Raw genomic sequence first — 18296 nt, forward strand, 5'->3', positions numbered from 1 at the left:
TTTTTCATCTTTGAAATGCAAGAGAAAGGCCATTATATGACTTGAGTCTAGGCTCAATTTAGATTTTGGCCTCAGTGTATGTGGAAAGTTTTAGGCTGATCCAATGAACCATTGTATTACTGTTGAAAATGATGTATCAAGTCTGCACAAATGTTCCCAATTGGTTTACTGATACATTTTCAAGTACATAATTGTTCACACCCCTCAAACAATAGCATGGTATTCACTGTAATAGCTACTGTAAATCAGACAGTGCAGTTAGATTAACAAGAATTTAAGCTTTCTGCACATATAAGACATGTCTGTGTCCTGGGAAATTCTCGTTACTTACAACGTCATGCTAATCACATTAGTGCACGTTAGCTCAACCGTCCCGCGGGGTAGACACACACACCGATCCCGTAGAGGTTAAGGTTAGCGATTTAGAAAATGTGTTTTGAGTTTCCACTTACTCAGTGGTAAATTATCCAACAGAATTAGCCTAGGATACCTGTTAGTGCACATAAAGATGTAGGCAAATCCATCTCTATTGACCAAAAGAAAATTCTGGAGCCCTATGTTAACAGTAAAATATAAGTGGTCGAGGAGTGTGTCAAATCGTTAGAAGGCAAATGGATGACTGTCCTGCCCTCCTTGATAGCCACCTTTCATCGAGGATACTCATGTTTATCTTACTGCAAAAGAGTTTAAAAATCTGCCACACCCCATTCGAATCAGCTTTTGTTTTCTCAGAGAAAAACATGCACACATTTAAAATCAATATGCTACTTATTGTTTTATCTATAAAAATGTCTTGCACAACTAGCTTAATTTGTTTTGAGCACTTTAAAATTTATTTTGGGATCCATCCCTGTAACGTCACTTGCCTAATGACACCCAAGTGGAGGACAGTCTCATTTCAAGCAAGAGCATTTCCACTCTCCTCGCCAACTCTGATTAACTTTGACCTTTTTCAAAAGGAGGCGAGAGAGGACGGAGGAGAGACAGGACGCAGGTGGTGGCTAAATCTAACTGATAAAAAGGCCTCAAAGTTAAAATCCTTAGATACATTTTTGGACTTATAAATTAACTATACATACCCATTGAGTCTTGGACATAAAAACTTACCAATGACTCATGATCTTAGTTCAACTGTCATACCCAATCAGAAGCCAAAATATAAGCTTGTTTTACTCCAATGTAAACAACCACTGTATAGCCTTAAAACATAGTTTTAACTATCATTTTGATATCATGGATGGTTAGTACTTGCATCCATAGCTCTATGAATTTGAGAGTGGTTACATTTTTCAAGCCCCATCCCTCAGCTTTTTACCAAAACAGAGGTGGGGTGACATTGTCTTTGAAAAAGAGTCTAGCTTTAATAAAGCACTGTGAATTACTTTAGAACATGATTACTTATTCTTTCTATTGCTTGACACTGCAACTTTTTTGGGGGTGCGACCAAATCCTAGGCTGGTGCCACCAACTGAAAAAGTTAGTGTCACCAGGGGAAAATATTAGTCTGCAGCCCTGCATATAGTTTACAGGCTTTCAAAGTGTCCATGCAATCTTGTAAGTAGGCGTAAATGTAAATGTAGGCTATGATTTCTGGAACGCTTATCTCAGAAAGCTAAGTTATCATATTATTTTCTGGAACCTAAGCCTTAGTTGAAGAGACACTACTTGGCAACAGAGAAACCCTCTTTACCCCGTAAATTAGTTAAATTAGTGATTAGTACAGAATAGGCTACATTATGTAAACAAACAAAAATGATCTCCATAGAAAAAGGAAACATGTTCCTTCCTTCTGAGCATGAGTTGGGCCTGTGGCTTGGTTGTCTGGCCTGCAGCCACAGCATTGTGTAAAGGGCAGTGTTTAATCTCAGTATAACGCCCTTTGGAACTTTTAACACTCCTGTGTAACATGACTCTGGGATACGAGTCTTGGCTGCGTGCTTACTGTGGATGTGCTTTCTCAGTACACATAAACAGAGTAAGATCAAGACCAACTGCTCTGCCCAGAAGGGCTCGAGATAAGTGCTAACAGTGAATGTGCTTTGACCAACATCAAAAGAATAATGTGTTGAGCTAGGGCTGGGCAATATATCAATTTAATTCAATTCAAATGTATGTTTTTGTGTGATATTTCAAATGCCTGTATCGCAAGAATCAGGGTTTTGTTATTTTCTGCTTTTATGATGGCTTATGTCCGCTTAATCTCAGGTTGTCTTTTTGGCCTTGTCTCCTTCGCTCCTTCTGTGCTGTGTGCACCTTCCCATTTACACCAGAGATGTGTATATAATGACGAGATGCTCATGTATCCACCCTATAACAAAATGGGAGTCGTTGTCCCAAAGCCGGAAAGGCAGGCGACAAGCTTAGGTCCAAAATAAACCCATAGAAACTTAATGATTTTGGCGAGAGTGAAACCTCTCATGTCGCCTTTTCCTCTCTGTTTACATACACACACACACACGCCCCTCCCCCTGCCACTCACTACAAAGATGAGCAATCACTTCTTCCTTTCTGACAAGCAGTTTCAATTCGCTTTTTGCATTTGAGGTTTGGTCCAACATAGTTGGTCATATGGACACAAACACATTGAGACATTTTTACTGTGATGGGTTCTGACTCATAAACTTGAAATATTGTTAATTATCAAGTATTCTAAGGCAATGAGGAGTGCCAGAGTCTGGTTTCTACACCAGAAGTGAATGGTTATCTGTAGGAGGAATGTATATGGTGGAGTCAATTAAGCGTGGAATGTAATGAGTAAAGGAAAGGCAATCACATGGTTGCAGTCACTGATAAGGTTGGAGAGATGTGGTTTAGTGAGGAATGGGGGCCGAGGTCAGGTCAGATTAAGGGAGAAGGAAAGGGTTCATTGCCTGCATCACTTAATATCCTGCCTAGCAATAAAGATGTAATGTTTAGAGGGAAGGAGGATGCTCCACCCAAATTGGGATATACATTTATACTACCACTGGTGGAAACATGTCTGTCTGGTTTGAGCTTTTATAGTGGTCCGTCAGTTTTTACCCTGTTATTTAGAACCTAACATTTAGAACCTATTACAGGTTCTGTTATTTAGAACCTGTAATAGAGACGTTAACCTTCCTAACGATACCCTTTTTACAGTACGTCTCAACTGCTCAAATCGCGCACAGAGCAGATAACACAAACGGGAGTATCAATGAACATTGAGTCTGGAAAATGATTGCTCAGTTTGTCAAGCGTTGGCGTACAACGTAAAGACCTGAAATCGCTACATTATTGCTGACTGTTTGAAATGCAGTATATTTTACCTTTAACTGCACAACAAAAGGTTATTTAGAGATTCTTTGGCCATATCGCCCATCCCTATGTTGAGCTCAATAGCCATGTTTCCACAAGCTTTATCAAGGTAATCAGCATGGGACCAGTAATGGCAGGCCAAATGTGTTCTTTTTCAAAGTATGACATAGCCTAGTCACAATGGCAAATCTCAGTTTAATATCTGGTTGCCATTCCGGCAAATACCATATTGTAATTGAGGGGTGTGATTGCAAGAAAAAACATTTGAGGTCGTCTACCCAAAAAGCCACAGCTAAAACAAAGAGACCATCATCTCTAATATCCATAACCAATTATGAAAAACACCACAAGTTCCCTGAAATGCGGGGATAGAGAACAGTGTGGGAATGGAGTTAGCTTAATTATTCAAAGGTCAATGAAATGAGAGGGAAAGAAACAAACAAACCTCTTCACAGACTTCTCGTGCTGCTGCTACATTGGGCTCCTCTTCTGGCTCCATCCCCCCACCAGGGACAATCCACTTGTCTGGATGACGACTACTACTCACCAACAGCACCTGCAGAAAAAGACGATACAGCATTGAGCACCATCAATCAAATCCAGAGTTTCAGGTTGCTTGAGACAACTTCTCTACTCAGCTAAAGACAACATCTCAATCCTATTCAAATTACAGGTGACATATTCTCAATAACACATCAAATAAAATTGTATTCTTCACATGCTTCATAAACAATAGGTGTAGAGTAACAGTGAAATGCTTACTTACGGGCCCGTCCCAACAACGCAGAGAATAATAGAAAAGTAATAACACATACAAGTAATAATAAATACACAATAAGTAACGATAACTTGGCTACAGTGCCTTCGGAAAGTATTTAGACTAGGGATGCATGATATATAAAAATAAAATAAAGAAAATGAAAAACAATATATATATATATAAATATATATATAAATTGGTGAACATCACGGAATCGGACGATATTAGCTAAAAATGCCAACATCGTTATCAGCCGATGTCTAGTTTAACGCCAATGTGCAAAACTGATGTCAAAGCTGATGTACCTACGTTATATAGGTATGCACATGACGTAATGACGCCACGTAAAATGTTGCGCTACACATGCAACACAGCGTTCCTAACTTAGCCTACAATGACTGTGTGGATCGAGCAGTCAAGTCAAACAGTCATTTGAAAGAGTAAGAATATTTCAAAGAGACAACTCAAAAGCGAAATCCATTAAAGCCAAGAAAATGGAATTCATTCCCCTTGACAATCAACCTTGGAGAGTTCATCAATGAGCTTGACGCCTTGATGAGTTCCTTTCCTGAAGATGGCTCACCTCTCACAGTTCTGGGTGACTAACCTCCCCACGTCTACCTTTGACTCATTCCTCTCTGCCTCCTTCTTTCCACTCCTCTCCTCTTTTGACCTCACCCTTTCACCTTCCCCCCCTACTCACAAGGCAGGCAATACGCTTGACCTCATCTTTACTAGATGCTGTTCTTCCACTAATCTCATTGCAACTCCCCTCCAAATCTCCGACCACTACCTTGTATCCTTTTCCCTCTTGCTCTCATCCAACACTTCTCACTCTGCCCCTACTCGGATGGTATTGCGCCGTCCCAACCTTCGCTCTCTCTCTCCCGCTACTCTCTCCTCTTCCATCCTATCATCTCTTCCCTCTGCTCAAACCTTCTCCAACCTATCTCCTGATTCTGCCTCCTCAACCCTCCTCTCCTCCCTTTCTGCATCCTTTGATTTTCTCTGTCCCCTATCCTCCAGGCCGACTCGGTCCTCCCCTCCTGCTCCGTGGCTCGACGACTCACTACGAGCTCACAGAACAAGGCTCCGGGCAGCCGAGCGGAAATGGAGGAAAACTCGCCTCCCTGCGGACCTGGCATCCTTTCACTCACTCCTCTCTACATTCTCCTCTTCTGTCTCTGCTGCTAAAGCGACTTTCTACCACTCTAAATTCCAAGCATCTGCCTCTAACCCTAGGAAGCTCTTTGCTACCTTCTCCTCCCTCCTGAATCCTCATCCCCCCCCCCTCCTCCTCCCTCTCTGCGGATGACTTATCCGATCCTCGTTTGCTAAGTCAAACGACACCGCTGGTCCTGCTCACACTGCCCTACCCTGTGCTTTGACCTCTTTCTCCCCTCTCTCTCCAGATGAAATCTCGCGTCTTGTGACGGCCGGCCGCCCAACAACCTGCCCACTTGACCCTATCCCCTCCTCTCTTCTCCAGACCATTTCCGGAGACCTTCTCCCCTACCTCACCTCGCTCATCAACTCATCCTTGACCGCTGGCTACGTCCCTTCCGTCTTCAAGAGAGCGAGAGTTGCACCCCTTCTGAAAAAACCTACACTCGATCCCTCCGATGTCAACAACTACAGACCAGTATCCCTTCTTTCTTTTCTCTCCAAAACTCTTGAACGTGCCGTCCTTGGCCAGCTCTCCTGCTATCTCTCAGAATGACCTTCTTGATCCTAATCAGTCAGGTTTCAAGACTGGGCATTCAACTGAGACTGCTCTTCTGTGTCACGGAGGCTCTCCGCACTGCTAAAGCTAACTCTCTCTCCTCTGCTCTCATCCTTCTAGACCTATCTGCTGCCTTTGATACTGTGAACCATCAGATCCTCCTCTCCACCCTCTCCGAGTTGGGCATCTCCCGGCGCGGCCCACGCTTGGATTGCGTCCTACCTGACAGGTCGCTCCTACCAGGTGGCGTGGCGAGAATCTGTCTCCGCACCATGCGCTCTCACCACTGGTGTCCCCCAGGGCTCTGTTCTAGGCCCTCTCCTATTCTCGCTATACACCAAGTCACTTGGCTCTGTCATATCCTCACATGGTCTCTCCTATCATTGCTATGCAGACGACACACAATTAATCTTCTCCTTTCCCCCTTCTGATAACCAGGCGGCGAATCGCATCTCTGCATGTCTGTCAGACATATCAGTGTGGATGACGGATCACCACCTCAAGCTGAACCTCGGCAAGACGGAGCTGCTCTTCCTCCCGGGGAAGGACTGCCCGTTCCATGATCTCGCCATCACGGTTGACAACTCCCTTGTGTCCTCCTCCCAGAGTGCTAAGAACCTTGGCGTGATCCTGGACAACACCCTGTCGTTCTCCACTAACATCAAGGCGGTGACCCGATCCTGTAGGTTTATGCTCTACAACATTCGCAGAGTACGACCCTGCCTCACACAGGAAGCGGTGCAGGTCCTAATCCAGGCACTTGTCATCTCCCGTCTGGATTACTGCAACTCGCTGTTGGCTGGGCTCCCTGCCTGTGCCATTAAACCCCTACAACTCATCCAGAACGCCGCAGCCCGTCTGGTGTTCAACCTTCCCAAGTTCTCTCACGTCACTCCGCTCCTCCGCTCTCTCCACTGGCTTCCAGTTGAAGCTCTCATCCGCTACAAGACCATGGTGATTGCCTACGGAGCTGTGAAGGGAACCGCACCTCCATACCTTCAGGCTCTGATCAGGCCCTACACCCAAACAAGGGCACTGCGTTCATCCACCTCTGGCCTGCTGGCCCCCCTACCTCTGAGGAAGCACAGTTCCCGCTCAGCCGTCAAAACTGTTCGCTGCTCTGGCACCCCAATGGTGGAACAAGCTCCCTCACGACGCCAGGACAGCGGAGTCAATCACCACCTTCCGGAGACACCTGAAACCCCACCTCTTTAAGGAATACCTAGGATAGGATAAAGTAATCCTTCTAACCCCCCCCTTAAAAGATTTAGATGCACTATTGTAAAGTGGTTGTTCCACTGGATATCATAAGGTGAATGCACCAATTTGTAAGTCCTTGGATAAGAGCGTCTGCTAAATGACTTAAATGTAATGTAAATGTAAACCGTTCTCTGTCGTGGGTGATGTTGGCTTTCGCGACTAGTCGCGCACCAGTACACAATACCAAGTGTGCTATTTTTTAGGTGTTGCCCTACCGCAGTTACACAGTAATAGCGTCACTGCTATTAGCATCACTACATACATACACACACACCTTAATTACAACGGCAGCCAAACCCGGACGACGCTGGGTAAATTGTGAGCCGCCCTATGGGACTCTCAATCACGGCCGGATGTGATACTGCCTGGATTCGAACCAGTGACTGTAGTGACGCCTCTTGCACTGAGATGCAGTGCCTTAGACCGTTGTGTCCATGTGTGTGTGTGTTAACTATTTAACTGTACTAGAATGTTTAAAAGGCCGACTTTTTTTTTAATATCGGTTATCTGTAAAAGAAAATTTGGAAAGGAAAATATTGGATATCGGTATCAGCCAAAAATGTCATATCGGTGAATCACTAATTTAGACCCCTTGACTTTTCCACATTGTTAAATTCTACACACAATACCACATAATGACAAAGCAAAAAGAGGTTTTTAGAAATATTTGCAATTTTATTACAAATAAAAAAACTGAAATCACATTCACATAAATATTCAGACCCGTTACTCAGTACTTTGTTGAAGCACCTTTGGCAACGATTACAGCAGAGTCTTCTTGGATGACGCTACAAGCTTGGCACACCTGTATTTGGGGAGTTTCTCCCAATCTTCTCTGCAGATCATCTCAAGCTCTGTCAGGTTGGATGCGGAGCATTGCTGAACAGCTATTTTCAGGTCTCTCCAGAGATGTTAGATCGGGTTCAAGTCCGGGCTCTGGCTGGGCCACTCAAGGACATTCAGAGACTTGTCCCGAAGCCACTCCATTGTCTTGGCTGTGTGCTCAGGGTCTTTGTCCTGTTGGAAAGTGAACCTTCGCCCCAGTCTGAGATCCTGAGCAGGTTTTCATCAAGGATCTCTTTGTACTTTGCCTCGCTCCTGACTAGTCTCCCAGTCCCTGCCGATGAAAAACATCCCCACAGCATGATGCTGCCACCACGCTTCTCCAGACATGATGCTTGGCCTTTAGGCCAAAGAGTTCAATCTTGGTTTCATCAGACCAGATAATCTTGTTTCTCATGGTCTGAGAGTTTTTAGGTGCCTTTTGGCAAACTCCAAGCGGGCTGTCATGTGCCTTTTACTGAGGAGTGACTTTATGGTAGAGTGGCCAGACAAGGCCTGATTGGTGGAGTGATGGGAGAACCTTCCAGAAGGACAACCATCAAACACAGAGGAACTCTGGAGCTCTGTCAGAGCCTTGGTCACCTCCCTGACCAAGGCCCTTCTCCCCCGATTACTCAGTTTGGCAAGGCAGCCAGCTCTAAGAAGAGTCTTGGTGGTTCCAAACTTCTTCCATTTAAGAATGATGGAGGCCACTGTGTTCTTGGGGACCTTCAATACTGCAGAAATGTTTTGGTACCCTTCCCCAGATCTGTGCCTCGACACAAGTCCATCTCAGAGCTCTACGCACAATTCATTCGACCTCATGGCTTGGATTTTGCTCTGACATGCACTGTCAACTGTGAGACTTTTATATAGGCAGATGTGTGCCTTTACAAATCATGTCCAATCAATTGAATTTACCACAGCTGGAACCCAATCAAGTTGTAGAAACATCAAGAATTATCCATGGAAACAGGATGCAACTCAGCACAATTTCAGTCTCAAAGCAAAGGGTCTGAATACTTATGTAAATAAGGTACTTCTGTTTAATACGTTTACACATTTGCAGAAATGGCTAAAAACTGTTTTCGCTTTGTCATTATAGGGTGTTATTATTTTTTAATCCATTTTAGAATAAGGCTGTAATGTAACAAAATGTGGAAAAAGTCAATGGTCTGAATACTTTGAAGGCACTGTATATACACGGGGTACAAGGTAATGGAGCTTGATATGTACATACAGTGCCTTCATAAAGTATTCACACCCCTTGACTTTTTCAACTTTGTTGTGTTTCAAAGTGGGATTAAAATAGATTTCATTTTTTTTTTGTAATCAATCTACACAAAATACTATGTCAAAGTCAAACACACATACAGATACATATATATACATATATAGAGTAATGGAAAATAAAACATTTTATTAGATAAGTATTCAACACCATAAGTAACATTTTATCACTTTTAGGCAGCGATTATAGCTGTGAGTGTTTCTGGGTCTCGAAGAGCTTTGCAAACCTGGATTGTACAATATTTTCCCATTATTCTTTCAAAAATTCTTCAAGCTCAGTCAAGTTGGTTGTTGATCATTGCTAGAAAGCCATTTTCAAATCTTTCCATAGATTTTCAAACAAATTTAAGTCAAAACTGTAACTATACCACTCAGGAATATTCAGTGTCGTCTTGGTAAGTAATTCCAGTGTATATTTTGCCTTGGGTTTTAGGTTATTGTCCTGCTGAAAGTTGTCTCCCAGTGTTTTGTAAAGACTGAACCAGGTTTTCCTCTAGGACTTTGCCTGTGCTAAGCTCTATTTATTTGTATCCTAAAATACATCTTAGTCCTTGCCAATGACAAGCATACCTATAACATGATGCAGCCACAACCATGCTTGAAAATATGAAGCGTGTGTCACGGTTGTTGTAAGAGACGGACCAAGGTGCAGCGTTTGTTGAGTTCCACATATTTATTTAAAGTGAAACTTCTTTAACCAAAACAATAAACAAGCAACACAACGTGACTAAGTGGTGGCACAAGCACCAACACAGATAATATCCCACAAACACAGGTGGGAAAAATGGCTACCTAAATATGATCCCCAAATAGAGGCAACGATTACCAGCTGCCTCTAATTGGGAACCATACAGAACACCAACACATAAATATTGAACTAGAACACCCCCTAGTCACGCCCTAACCTACTACACCATAGAGAACCAAGGGCTCTCTATGGTCAGGGTGTGACAGCGTGGTACTAGATGTGTTACATTTGCCCCAAAAATAATGCTTTGAATTCAGGACAAAAATTGTATTTCTTTGCCACATTTTTTACAGTACTATTTAGCGCCAAACAGGATGCATGTTTTGGAATATTTTTATTCTGTACAGTCTTCCTTCTTTTCACTCCTTGTCATTTAGGTTAGAATTGTGGAGTAACTACAATGTTGTTGATCCATCCTCAGTTGTTTTCTCCTATACCTCTTATAAAATCACCATTGGCCTCATGGTGAAATCCCTGAGCGTTTTCCTTCCTCTCCGTCAACTCAGTTAGGAAGGACGTCTGTATCTTTGTATTGACTGGGCGTATTGAGACACCATCAAAAGTGTAATTATGCTCAAAGGGATATTAATTGTCCGATTTTTTCTCTCCCATCTACCAATAGGTGCCCTTCTTTGCGAGGCATTGGAAACCCTCCCTGGTCTTCGTCGTTGAATCTGTGTTTGAAATTCACTGCTGACTGAGGGACCTTCAATATAATTGTATATGTAGAGTACAGAAATGGGGTAGTAATTCAAAAATCATGTTAAACACCATTATTGCACACAGAGTGAGTCCATGCAACTTCAGCAAGTTTACACACCTAAAGTTATTTAGGCTTGCCATAAACATGGTGTAGAATACTTATTTACTCAAGACTTTAATAAATTAACATTTAAAAATTCTAAAAACATAATTCCACTTTTTTTTATTTTACCTTTAACTGCGACCTGGACAAAACAAAGCAAAGCGACACAAACAACAACACAGAGTTACACATGGAATAAACAAATGCACAGTCAATAACACAATATAAAACAAATCTATATACAGTGTGTGCAAATGAGGTAAGATTAGGGAGGTAAGGCAATAAATAGGCCATAGTGATGAAGTAATTACAATTTAGCAATTAAACACTGGAGTGATAGATGTGTAGAAGATGAATGTGCAAGTAGAGATAGCGGGGTGCAAAGAAGAAAGAAAAAAAAAATATGGGGATGAGGTAGTTGGATGGGCTATTTACAGATGGGCTATGTACCGGTGCAATGATCTGTGAGCTGCTCTGACAGCTGATGCTTAAAGTTAGTGAGGGAGATACGAGTTTCCAGCTTCAGTGATATTTGCAATTCGTTCCAGTCTTTGGCAGCAGAGAACTGGAAGGAAAGGCGGCCAAAGGAGGAATTGGCTTTGGGGGTGACCAGTGAAATATACCTGCTGGAGCGTGTGCTATGGGTGGGTGCTGCTATGGTGACCAGTGAGCTGAGATAAGGTGGAGCTTTACCTAGCAAAGACTTATAGATGACCTGGAGCCAGTGGGTTTGGCGACGAATATGAAGCGAGGGCCAGCCAACGAGAGCATACAGGTCGCAGTGGAGGGTATTATATGGGGCTTTGGTGACAAAACGGATGGCACTGTGATGGACTGCATCCAATTTCCTGAGTAGAGTGTCGGAGGCCATTTTGTAAATAACGTCGCCGAAGTCAAGGATCGGTTGGATAGTCAGTTTTACGAGTGTATGTTTGGCAGCATGAGTGAAGGATGCTTTGTTGCGAAATAGGAAGCCCGATTCTAGATTTAATTTTTGATTGGAGATGCTTAATGTGAGTCTGGAAGGAGAGTTTACAGTCTAACCAGACACCTAGGTATTTGTATTGTCCACATATTTTAAGTCAGAACCATCCAGAGTAGTGATGCTGGGCGGGCGGGCAGGTGCGGGCAGAGATCGGTTGAAGAGCATGCATTTAGTTTTACTTGCATTTGGAGGCCACGGAAGGAGAGTTCGTTGGACACTGAACACGGTGTCCAAAGAAGGGCCAGAAGTATACAGAATGGTGTCGTCTGCGTAGAGGTGGATCAGAGAATCACCAGCAGCATAAGCGACATCACTGATGTATACAGAGAAAAGAGTCGGCCCAAGAATTGAACCCTGTGGCACCCCCATAGAGACTGCCAGAGGTCCGGACAACAGGCCCTCCGATTTGACACACTGAACTCTGTCTGAGAAGTAGTTGGTGTACCAGGCGAGGCAGTCATTTGAGAAACCCAAGGCTGTTGAGTCCGCCGATAAGAATGTGGTGATTGACAGAGTCGAAAGCCTTGGCCAGGTCGATGAATACGGCTGCACAGTATTGTCTTTTATCGATTTAAATTTTTTGTCTTTTAACCGTCTGAATCACACACATACACAATCCATGTCTCAATTGTCTCAAGGCTTAAAAGTCCTTGTCTCCTCCATCTACTGATTGAAGTGGATTTAACAAGAGACATCAATAAGGGGTCATTGCTTTCATCTGGTCAGTCTGTCATGAAAAGAGCCGGTGTTCTTAATGCTTTGAATACTCAGTGTATATTATCAATGTCCTCCTTCAGCTATAAATCTGAGAAACATAGGATATTCCAGTTCTTCCGGTCCGGTTGATAGTGTAAGAGAGACTATCCTGTCTTTTTTTTCCCCTTTTCTGAGTCTCGGAGATTAGGGCCTGGTCCGGGGTTAGCAGTAAGTCCTATGCAGCCAACTCGTTGAAGTAGAAATCTTCATCCAAATATAGGTTAGTTATCGCTGTTCTGAAGTCCAGAAACTATTTTCAGGCATATGAAACGATGGCGGAAACATTATGCACAAAAAAGTTAAGATCAATGCAAAAGAAACACTAAATAGCAGACTTGGTCAGGAGCCCATAAAACTGCAGCTAGCTAGTGCAGCGCCATTCTTTTTCAAGAACGCAGAGTTAGCTATTATGCATGCATAGACATAGCTACCGGGCATAACCAAGAGACACATATTGACTAACCTTACAGACCGTCCCGGTGATGATGGTTTTGGTGACACTGACTTGTCTCTAGCCCGGTTGGCGCACATAATATGGGCCATATGAGTGATGCTATGGGTTAGGTTATCTGGCCATACAGATTAGCTAGCTAGATCTTTAGATGTGATCCATATCAGACTAGAAGTCAACCGATTATGATTTTTCAATGCCGATACTGATTATTGGAGGACCAGAAAAAGCCGATACCGATTAATCGGCCGATTTTTTATTATATATATATATATTTGTAATAATGACAATTACAACAATACTGAATGAATAATGAACACTTATTTTAACTTAATACATCAATAAAATCTATTTAGTCTCAAATAAATAATGAAACGTTCAATTTGGTTTAAATAATGCAAAAACAGTGTTGGAGAAGGAAGTAAAAGCGCAATATGTACCATGTAAAAAAGCTAACGTTTAAGTTCCTTGCTCAGAACATATGAAAGCTGGTGGTTTCTTTTAAAACTTGTTAGGGCTAGGGTCCTTTTTTCTCAATTTCCACCTGACTGACGTACCTAAAGTAAACTGCCTGTTGCTCAGGCCCTGAAGCCAGGATATGCATATAATTGGTACCATTGGAATGAAGACACTTTGAAGTTTGTAGAAATGTTTAAAAAATAATGTAGGAGACTATAACACAATAGATATGGTAGGGGCGCCCATGCTCTTCCAACTTACAGGGAAATAATTAAATATAGTTCCCAGTATGCAATTCCCATGGCTTCCACTGGGTGTCAGTAGTCTGTTCAAGGTTTCAGGCTGGTTTCTTCCAAAACAGGTAAGAAATATGAGTTTTACTACAGGGACACAGACTTGGAAATTCATGTATGCGGGCGTGATGAAGACAAGACGCACCTGCTAATATTGTTTTCCTATTGAACATAATTGTTTCCGTATGAAATGTTATAGTTTAATTACATTTTAGGGTAGCTGAGGATTAAATAGAAATGGATTTTGACATGTTGAAAAAGTTTACGTGTAGATTTCTGGATTCCTATCTTGGCATGTTGAACGTGTGGATTACTCAAATCGATGGCAGACTTTTTGGGATATAAAGGATTTTATCTAACAAAACGACACTATGTTATTGCTGGGACTCTTTGATGACAAATCAGAAAAAGATTTTCAAAGTGAATATTTAACCGCTATTTGTGAATTTATGAAACCTGTGCCGGTGGAAAAATATTTTGATGTGGGGCGCCGAAACAATCGAATGGCATGCTTTTGCTGTAAAGCCTACTGTAAATTGGACAGTGCAGTTAGATTAACAAGAATGTAAGCTTTCAACCGATATAAGACACTTGTATGTACCTAAATGTTTAATATCCACCATTTATATAATTATTTACTTGAATTGCGCGACACTCCAGTTTCACAGGAAGTTGTCCCGCTAGCGGGACGCCTAGCCTTACTAACATGAGTCTTCAATATTCCCAGTTAAGAAGTTTTAGGTTGTAGTTATTATAGGACTATTTCTCTCTATACCATTTGTATTTCATAGACCTTTGACTATTGGATGTTCTTATAGGCACTATAGTATTGCCAGCCTAATCTCAGGAGTTGATAGGCTTGAAGTCATAAACAGCGCTGTGCTTCAAGCATTGTGAAAAGCTGCTGGCAAACGGAAGAAAGTGCGGTTTGAATGAATGCTTACGAGCCTGCTGCTGCCTACCACCACTCAGTCAGACTGCTCTATCAAATCATAAACTTAATTATAATAAACACACAGAAATATGAGCCTTAGGTTATTAATATGGTCAAATCCGGAAACTATCATTTTGAAAACAAAAAGTTTCTTTCAGTGAAATACGGAACCGTTCCGTATTTTATCGAACGGGTGGCAAATAGTCTATATATTGCTGTTACATTGCACAACCTTCAATGTTATGTCATAATTATGTAAAATTCTGGGAAATTTATTACGGCCTTTTTTTAGGAAGAAACGGTCTTCACACAGTTCGCAATGAGACAGGCGACCCAAAATGCTGCATATACCCTGACTCTGCTTACACAAGAGAAGTGACATAGTTGAAGGCACCACATTGATTAGATGCAACGCAGGACAAGCTAGTTAAACTAGTAATATCATCAACCATGTGTAGTTAACTAGTGATTATGCTAAGATTGATTGCTTTTTATAAAGGTAAGTTTAATGCTAGCTAGCAACTTACCATGGCTCCTTGCTGCCTGCACTCACGTTAACAGGTGGTCAGCCTGCCACGCGGTCTCCTCGTGGATTGCAATACAGTCGGCCATAATAGGCATCCAAAAATGCCGATGACAGATTATGAAAACTTGAAATCGGCCATTCCGATGAATCGGTCGACCTCTACATCAGATTATTTTCTAGCTAACGTTATATTGAAGGGGTAGGTAGCTAGCTAGTTTGAGCACAAGCACGGTTAGCAAGTGGTCGGTCCAGTAAAGTTACTCGTTGCTAGTCCAACTTCTAGGCAATCTAAGCAAGGCCCATATCTAGCTAGCTATCTAGTTAGATATCTATCTCGTAAATGTGGCTAACTAACTAGCGCTAGCTCTTATGTCACGAGTTGACATGAGATTTGAGCCATTGACAATGCTGCTAAACATTGATTGTCAGTGTTTTATGTTACCCTTATCACCAGAACGATACTAACTAGCAGTAGCAATACACACACACACACACAAAAAGTATGTAGACAACCCTTCAAATTGGTGGATTTGGTTATTTCAGCCACACCCACTGCTGACAGGTGTATAAAATCAAGCACACAGCCATGCAATCTCCATATCAGAAATGTTGGCAGTAGGCTGGCCTTACTAAAGAGCTTAGTGACTCAACGTGACATCATAGGCCACCACCTTTCCTACAAGCCAGTTCATCAAATATCTGCCTTGCTAGAGCTGCCCCGGTCAACTGCAAGTGTTGTTATTTTGAAGTGGAAACTTCTAGGAGCAACAACGGCTCAGCTGCAAAGTGGTAGGCTACACAAGTGCACAGAACGGGACCACCGAGTGCTGAAGCACGTAAAAATAGTCTGTCCTCAGTTGAAACACTCACTACAGAGTTCCAAACTGCCTCTGGAAGCAACGTCAGCACAATAACTGTTTGTCGGGAGCTTCACGAAATGACTTTCCATGGCCGAGCAGCCGCACAACAAGCCTAAGATCACCATGTGCAATGCCAAGAGTTGGTTGGAGTGGCGCAAAGCTCGCCGCCATTGGACTCTGGTGCAGTGGAAACGCGTTCTCTGGAGTAATTAATCATGCTTCACCATGTCAGTCCGAAGGACAAATCTGGGTATGGCTGATGCCAGGATAACGCTACCTGCCTGAATGCATAGTGCCAACTGTAAGGCTTTGTGGAGGAGGAATAATGGTCTGGGGCTGTTTTTCATGGTTCGGGCTAGGCCCCTTAGTTCCAGTGAAGGGAAATCTTAACGCTACAGCATACAATGATATTCTAGACGATTCTGTGCTTCCAACTTTGTGGCAACAGTTTGGGGTTCCTGTTTCAGCATGACAATTCCCCCGTGCACAAAGCCAGGTCCATACAGAAATGGGATGGAAAACAAACTGCGAGCCACTCAACATCAGTGCCCGACCTTAGTAATGCTCTAGTGGAAAGAGGGGCGGCAGGTAGCCTAGCCTAGAGCGTTGGACTAGTAACCGAAAGGTTGCACGATCGAATCCCCGAGCTGACAAGGTAAACATCTGTCGTTCTGCCCTTGAACATAGCAGTTAACCCACTGTTCCTAGGCCGTCATTGAAAATAAGAATTTGTTCTTAACTGACTTGCCTAGTTAAATAAAGGTACCAAAAAAAAGGCTTAGTAGCAAAGGCAGAACCAAATCCATACTTAGTAGCCTGTGATTTTGGCATGAGACGTTCGACGTCCACATACTTTTGTCATGTAGCGCTTGTTAGCTCTCAAGCTAGCTTGCAAGACGATAACGTCTCACTGCTGGCTAGCGCGTTAGCTAGCTAGTAGCCGGTTACCAATATATGTTGTTGCAGTAATGTTTGCTGGCTACGCGTTCGCTAGCTTGCTACTTAACTTAGGTGACTGTGTCCAGCAGTTACCTAACAATCTAACAAAAGACGTTAGCTATAATCTTTCTAACGTCAATGTTTGGTTAGCTGCAACGCTACTAAGTTAGCTAGCTAGAATAAATAGCCTACTCAGTATAGCTGCTACCGTTAGCTAACTCAACGTTAATTATCCCTGGGTGGTCGCTGATTCAACAAAGCAAACCAAAACCAGTAACAACCAGTTAGATAGCTAGTTAACGTTAGCTAACTATCTAATTCACCTTCGTAATTAGCAAATTAATAAAAATGTACTGCGACAAACATCTATCTACCATGTTATCTGTGCTTTCCTGAACTGCGGCCCACCCTACACCCCAGCATCCTTGGCCTCACCTCCTCTTCACTTTCACTCCTGAAGCACAGACAGGCGGCCCGCTTCTTGTAGCCATCCCCATCGTATGTCCGGGTTTGGTTTGACTTGAGCTTCATCATTTCGGGTACCAAGGGACCAAAAATGTAATTCAAACACTGGGAAAGACGCTGTCTTCGACGCAAAGTCCTCCTATGAGGAACCCCGGCGTTTTCTTATAAGAAATAACTTCTTCTTCGCTTCATTTTCATAAGCATAAGCACATCTCCAGCACGGTCGCCATTATGAAGATAACTGCGTAAACAACGTAACATGGCATATCTTAACGATGGTGGCATTGGGATATTACGTATTTTGTTTTGAGGAATACAGCATTGAATGCCAAAAAAACGAAACGAAGTAGAGAATTTACGCTAATGACGCTCGTTTCTGTTGATATCTTTCACCGGGATGCTGGAGGAATTCATCGCCTTGGTTATCAACAGACCAAGATCCAATCTTTGGTTGTAATTCATACCAATGACTAAATGGCACGTTAACGCCGAGCTTGTAAAATTAACCACAATAACATGTAAAACGTGTGTTCACGCGAAACTTCAATTTATGCATATCTAATAATATACTTCAATGTTGCAATAAATTGATTCGCCTAAAGTATTTTTTAAATGCTTTACATTATTTGTTTCATGTTTTTTTTATGTTTTATGCATCCATTTCATAGTGACGTTATGGACAGCCTGAACAGTATGTGACCACGACCACAATAAAATAGGTTACATAGATGTAATAAAAATCGATTCAAATGTTTTGCAGTGTCTTGCATGAGTTCTGAAAGACAGTGTGAAATATTAACCAGTTTAAACACAACACTCTGGAAGTATTTTGTTCCTTGTGCATAGATGCAGAGAACAGGAGATGAAGAAACGTCTCCAAGGTGAGGACATTCCCCAAATATTACCCTTTAATTTGAAATTAAAGAAATTACGAGAGCCTAATT

At 42.4% G+C, this 18296-nt stretch overlaps 1 protein-coding gene across 1 annotated transcript in view; it reads right to left on the minus strand.

Moving 5' to 3' along the window:
* The window catches only part of LOC106582705 (diphosphoinositol polyphosphate phosphohydrolase 1), a 33346-nt gene extending 15721 nt beyond the window's left edge, over window positions 1–17625 (minus strand). The window contains exons 1-2 of the mRNA XM_014166035.2: window positions 17323–17625; window positions 3722–3832 (exon numbers count right to left, since the gene is read on the minus strand). Coding sequence (XP_014021510.1) covers window positions 3722–3832; window positions 17323–17421 — 210 coding nt within the window. The 5' untranslated portion in view covers window positions 17422–17625. The remainder of the gene's footprint in view (window positions 1–3721; window positions 3833–17322) is intronic.
* Window positions 17626–18296: the final 671 nt, after the last annotated feature.

The sequence above is a fragment of the Salmo salar genome, chromosome ssa22, assembly GCF_905237065.1.
Source record: "Salmo salar chromosome ssa22, Ssal_v3.1, whole genome shotgun sequence".
NCBI classification, from domain to species: domain Eukaryota; kingdom Metazoa; phylum Chordata; class Actinopteri; order Salmoniformes; family Salmonidae; genus Salmo; species Salmo salar.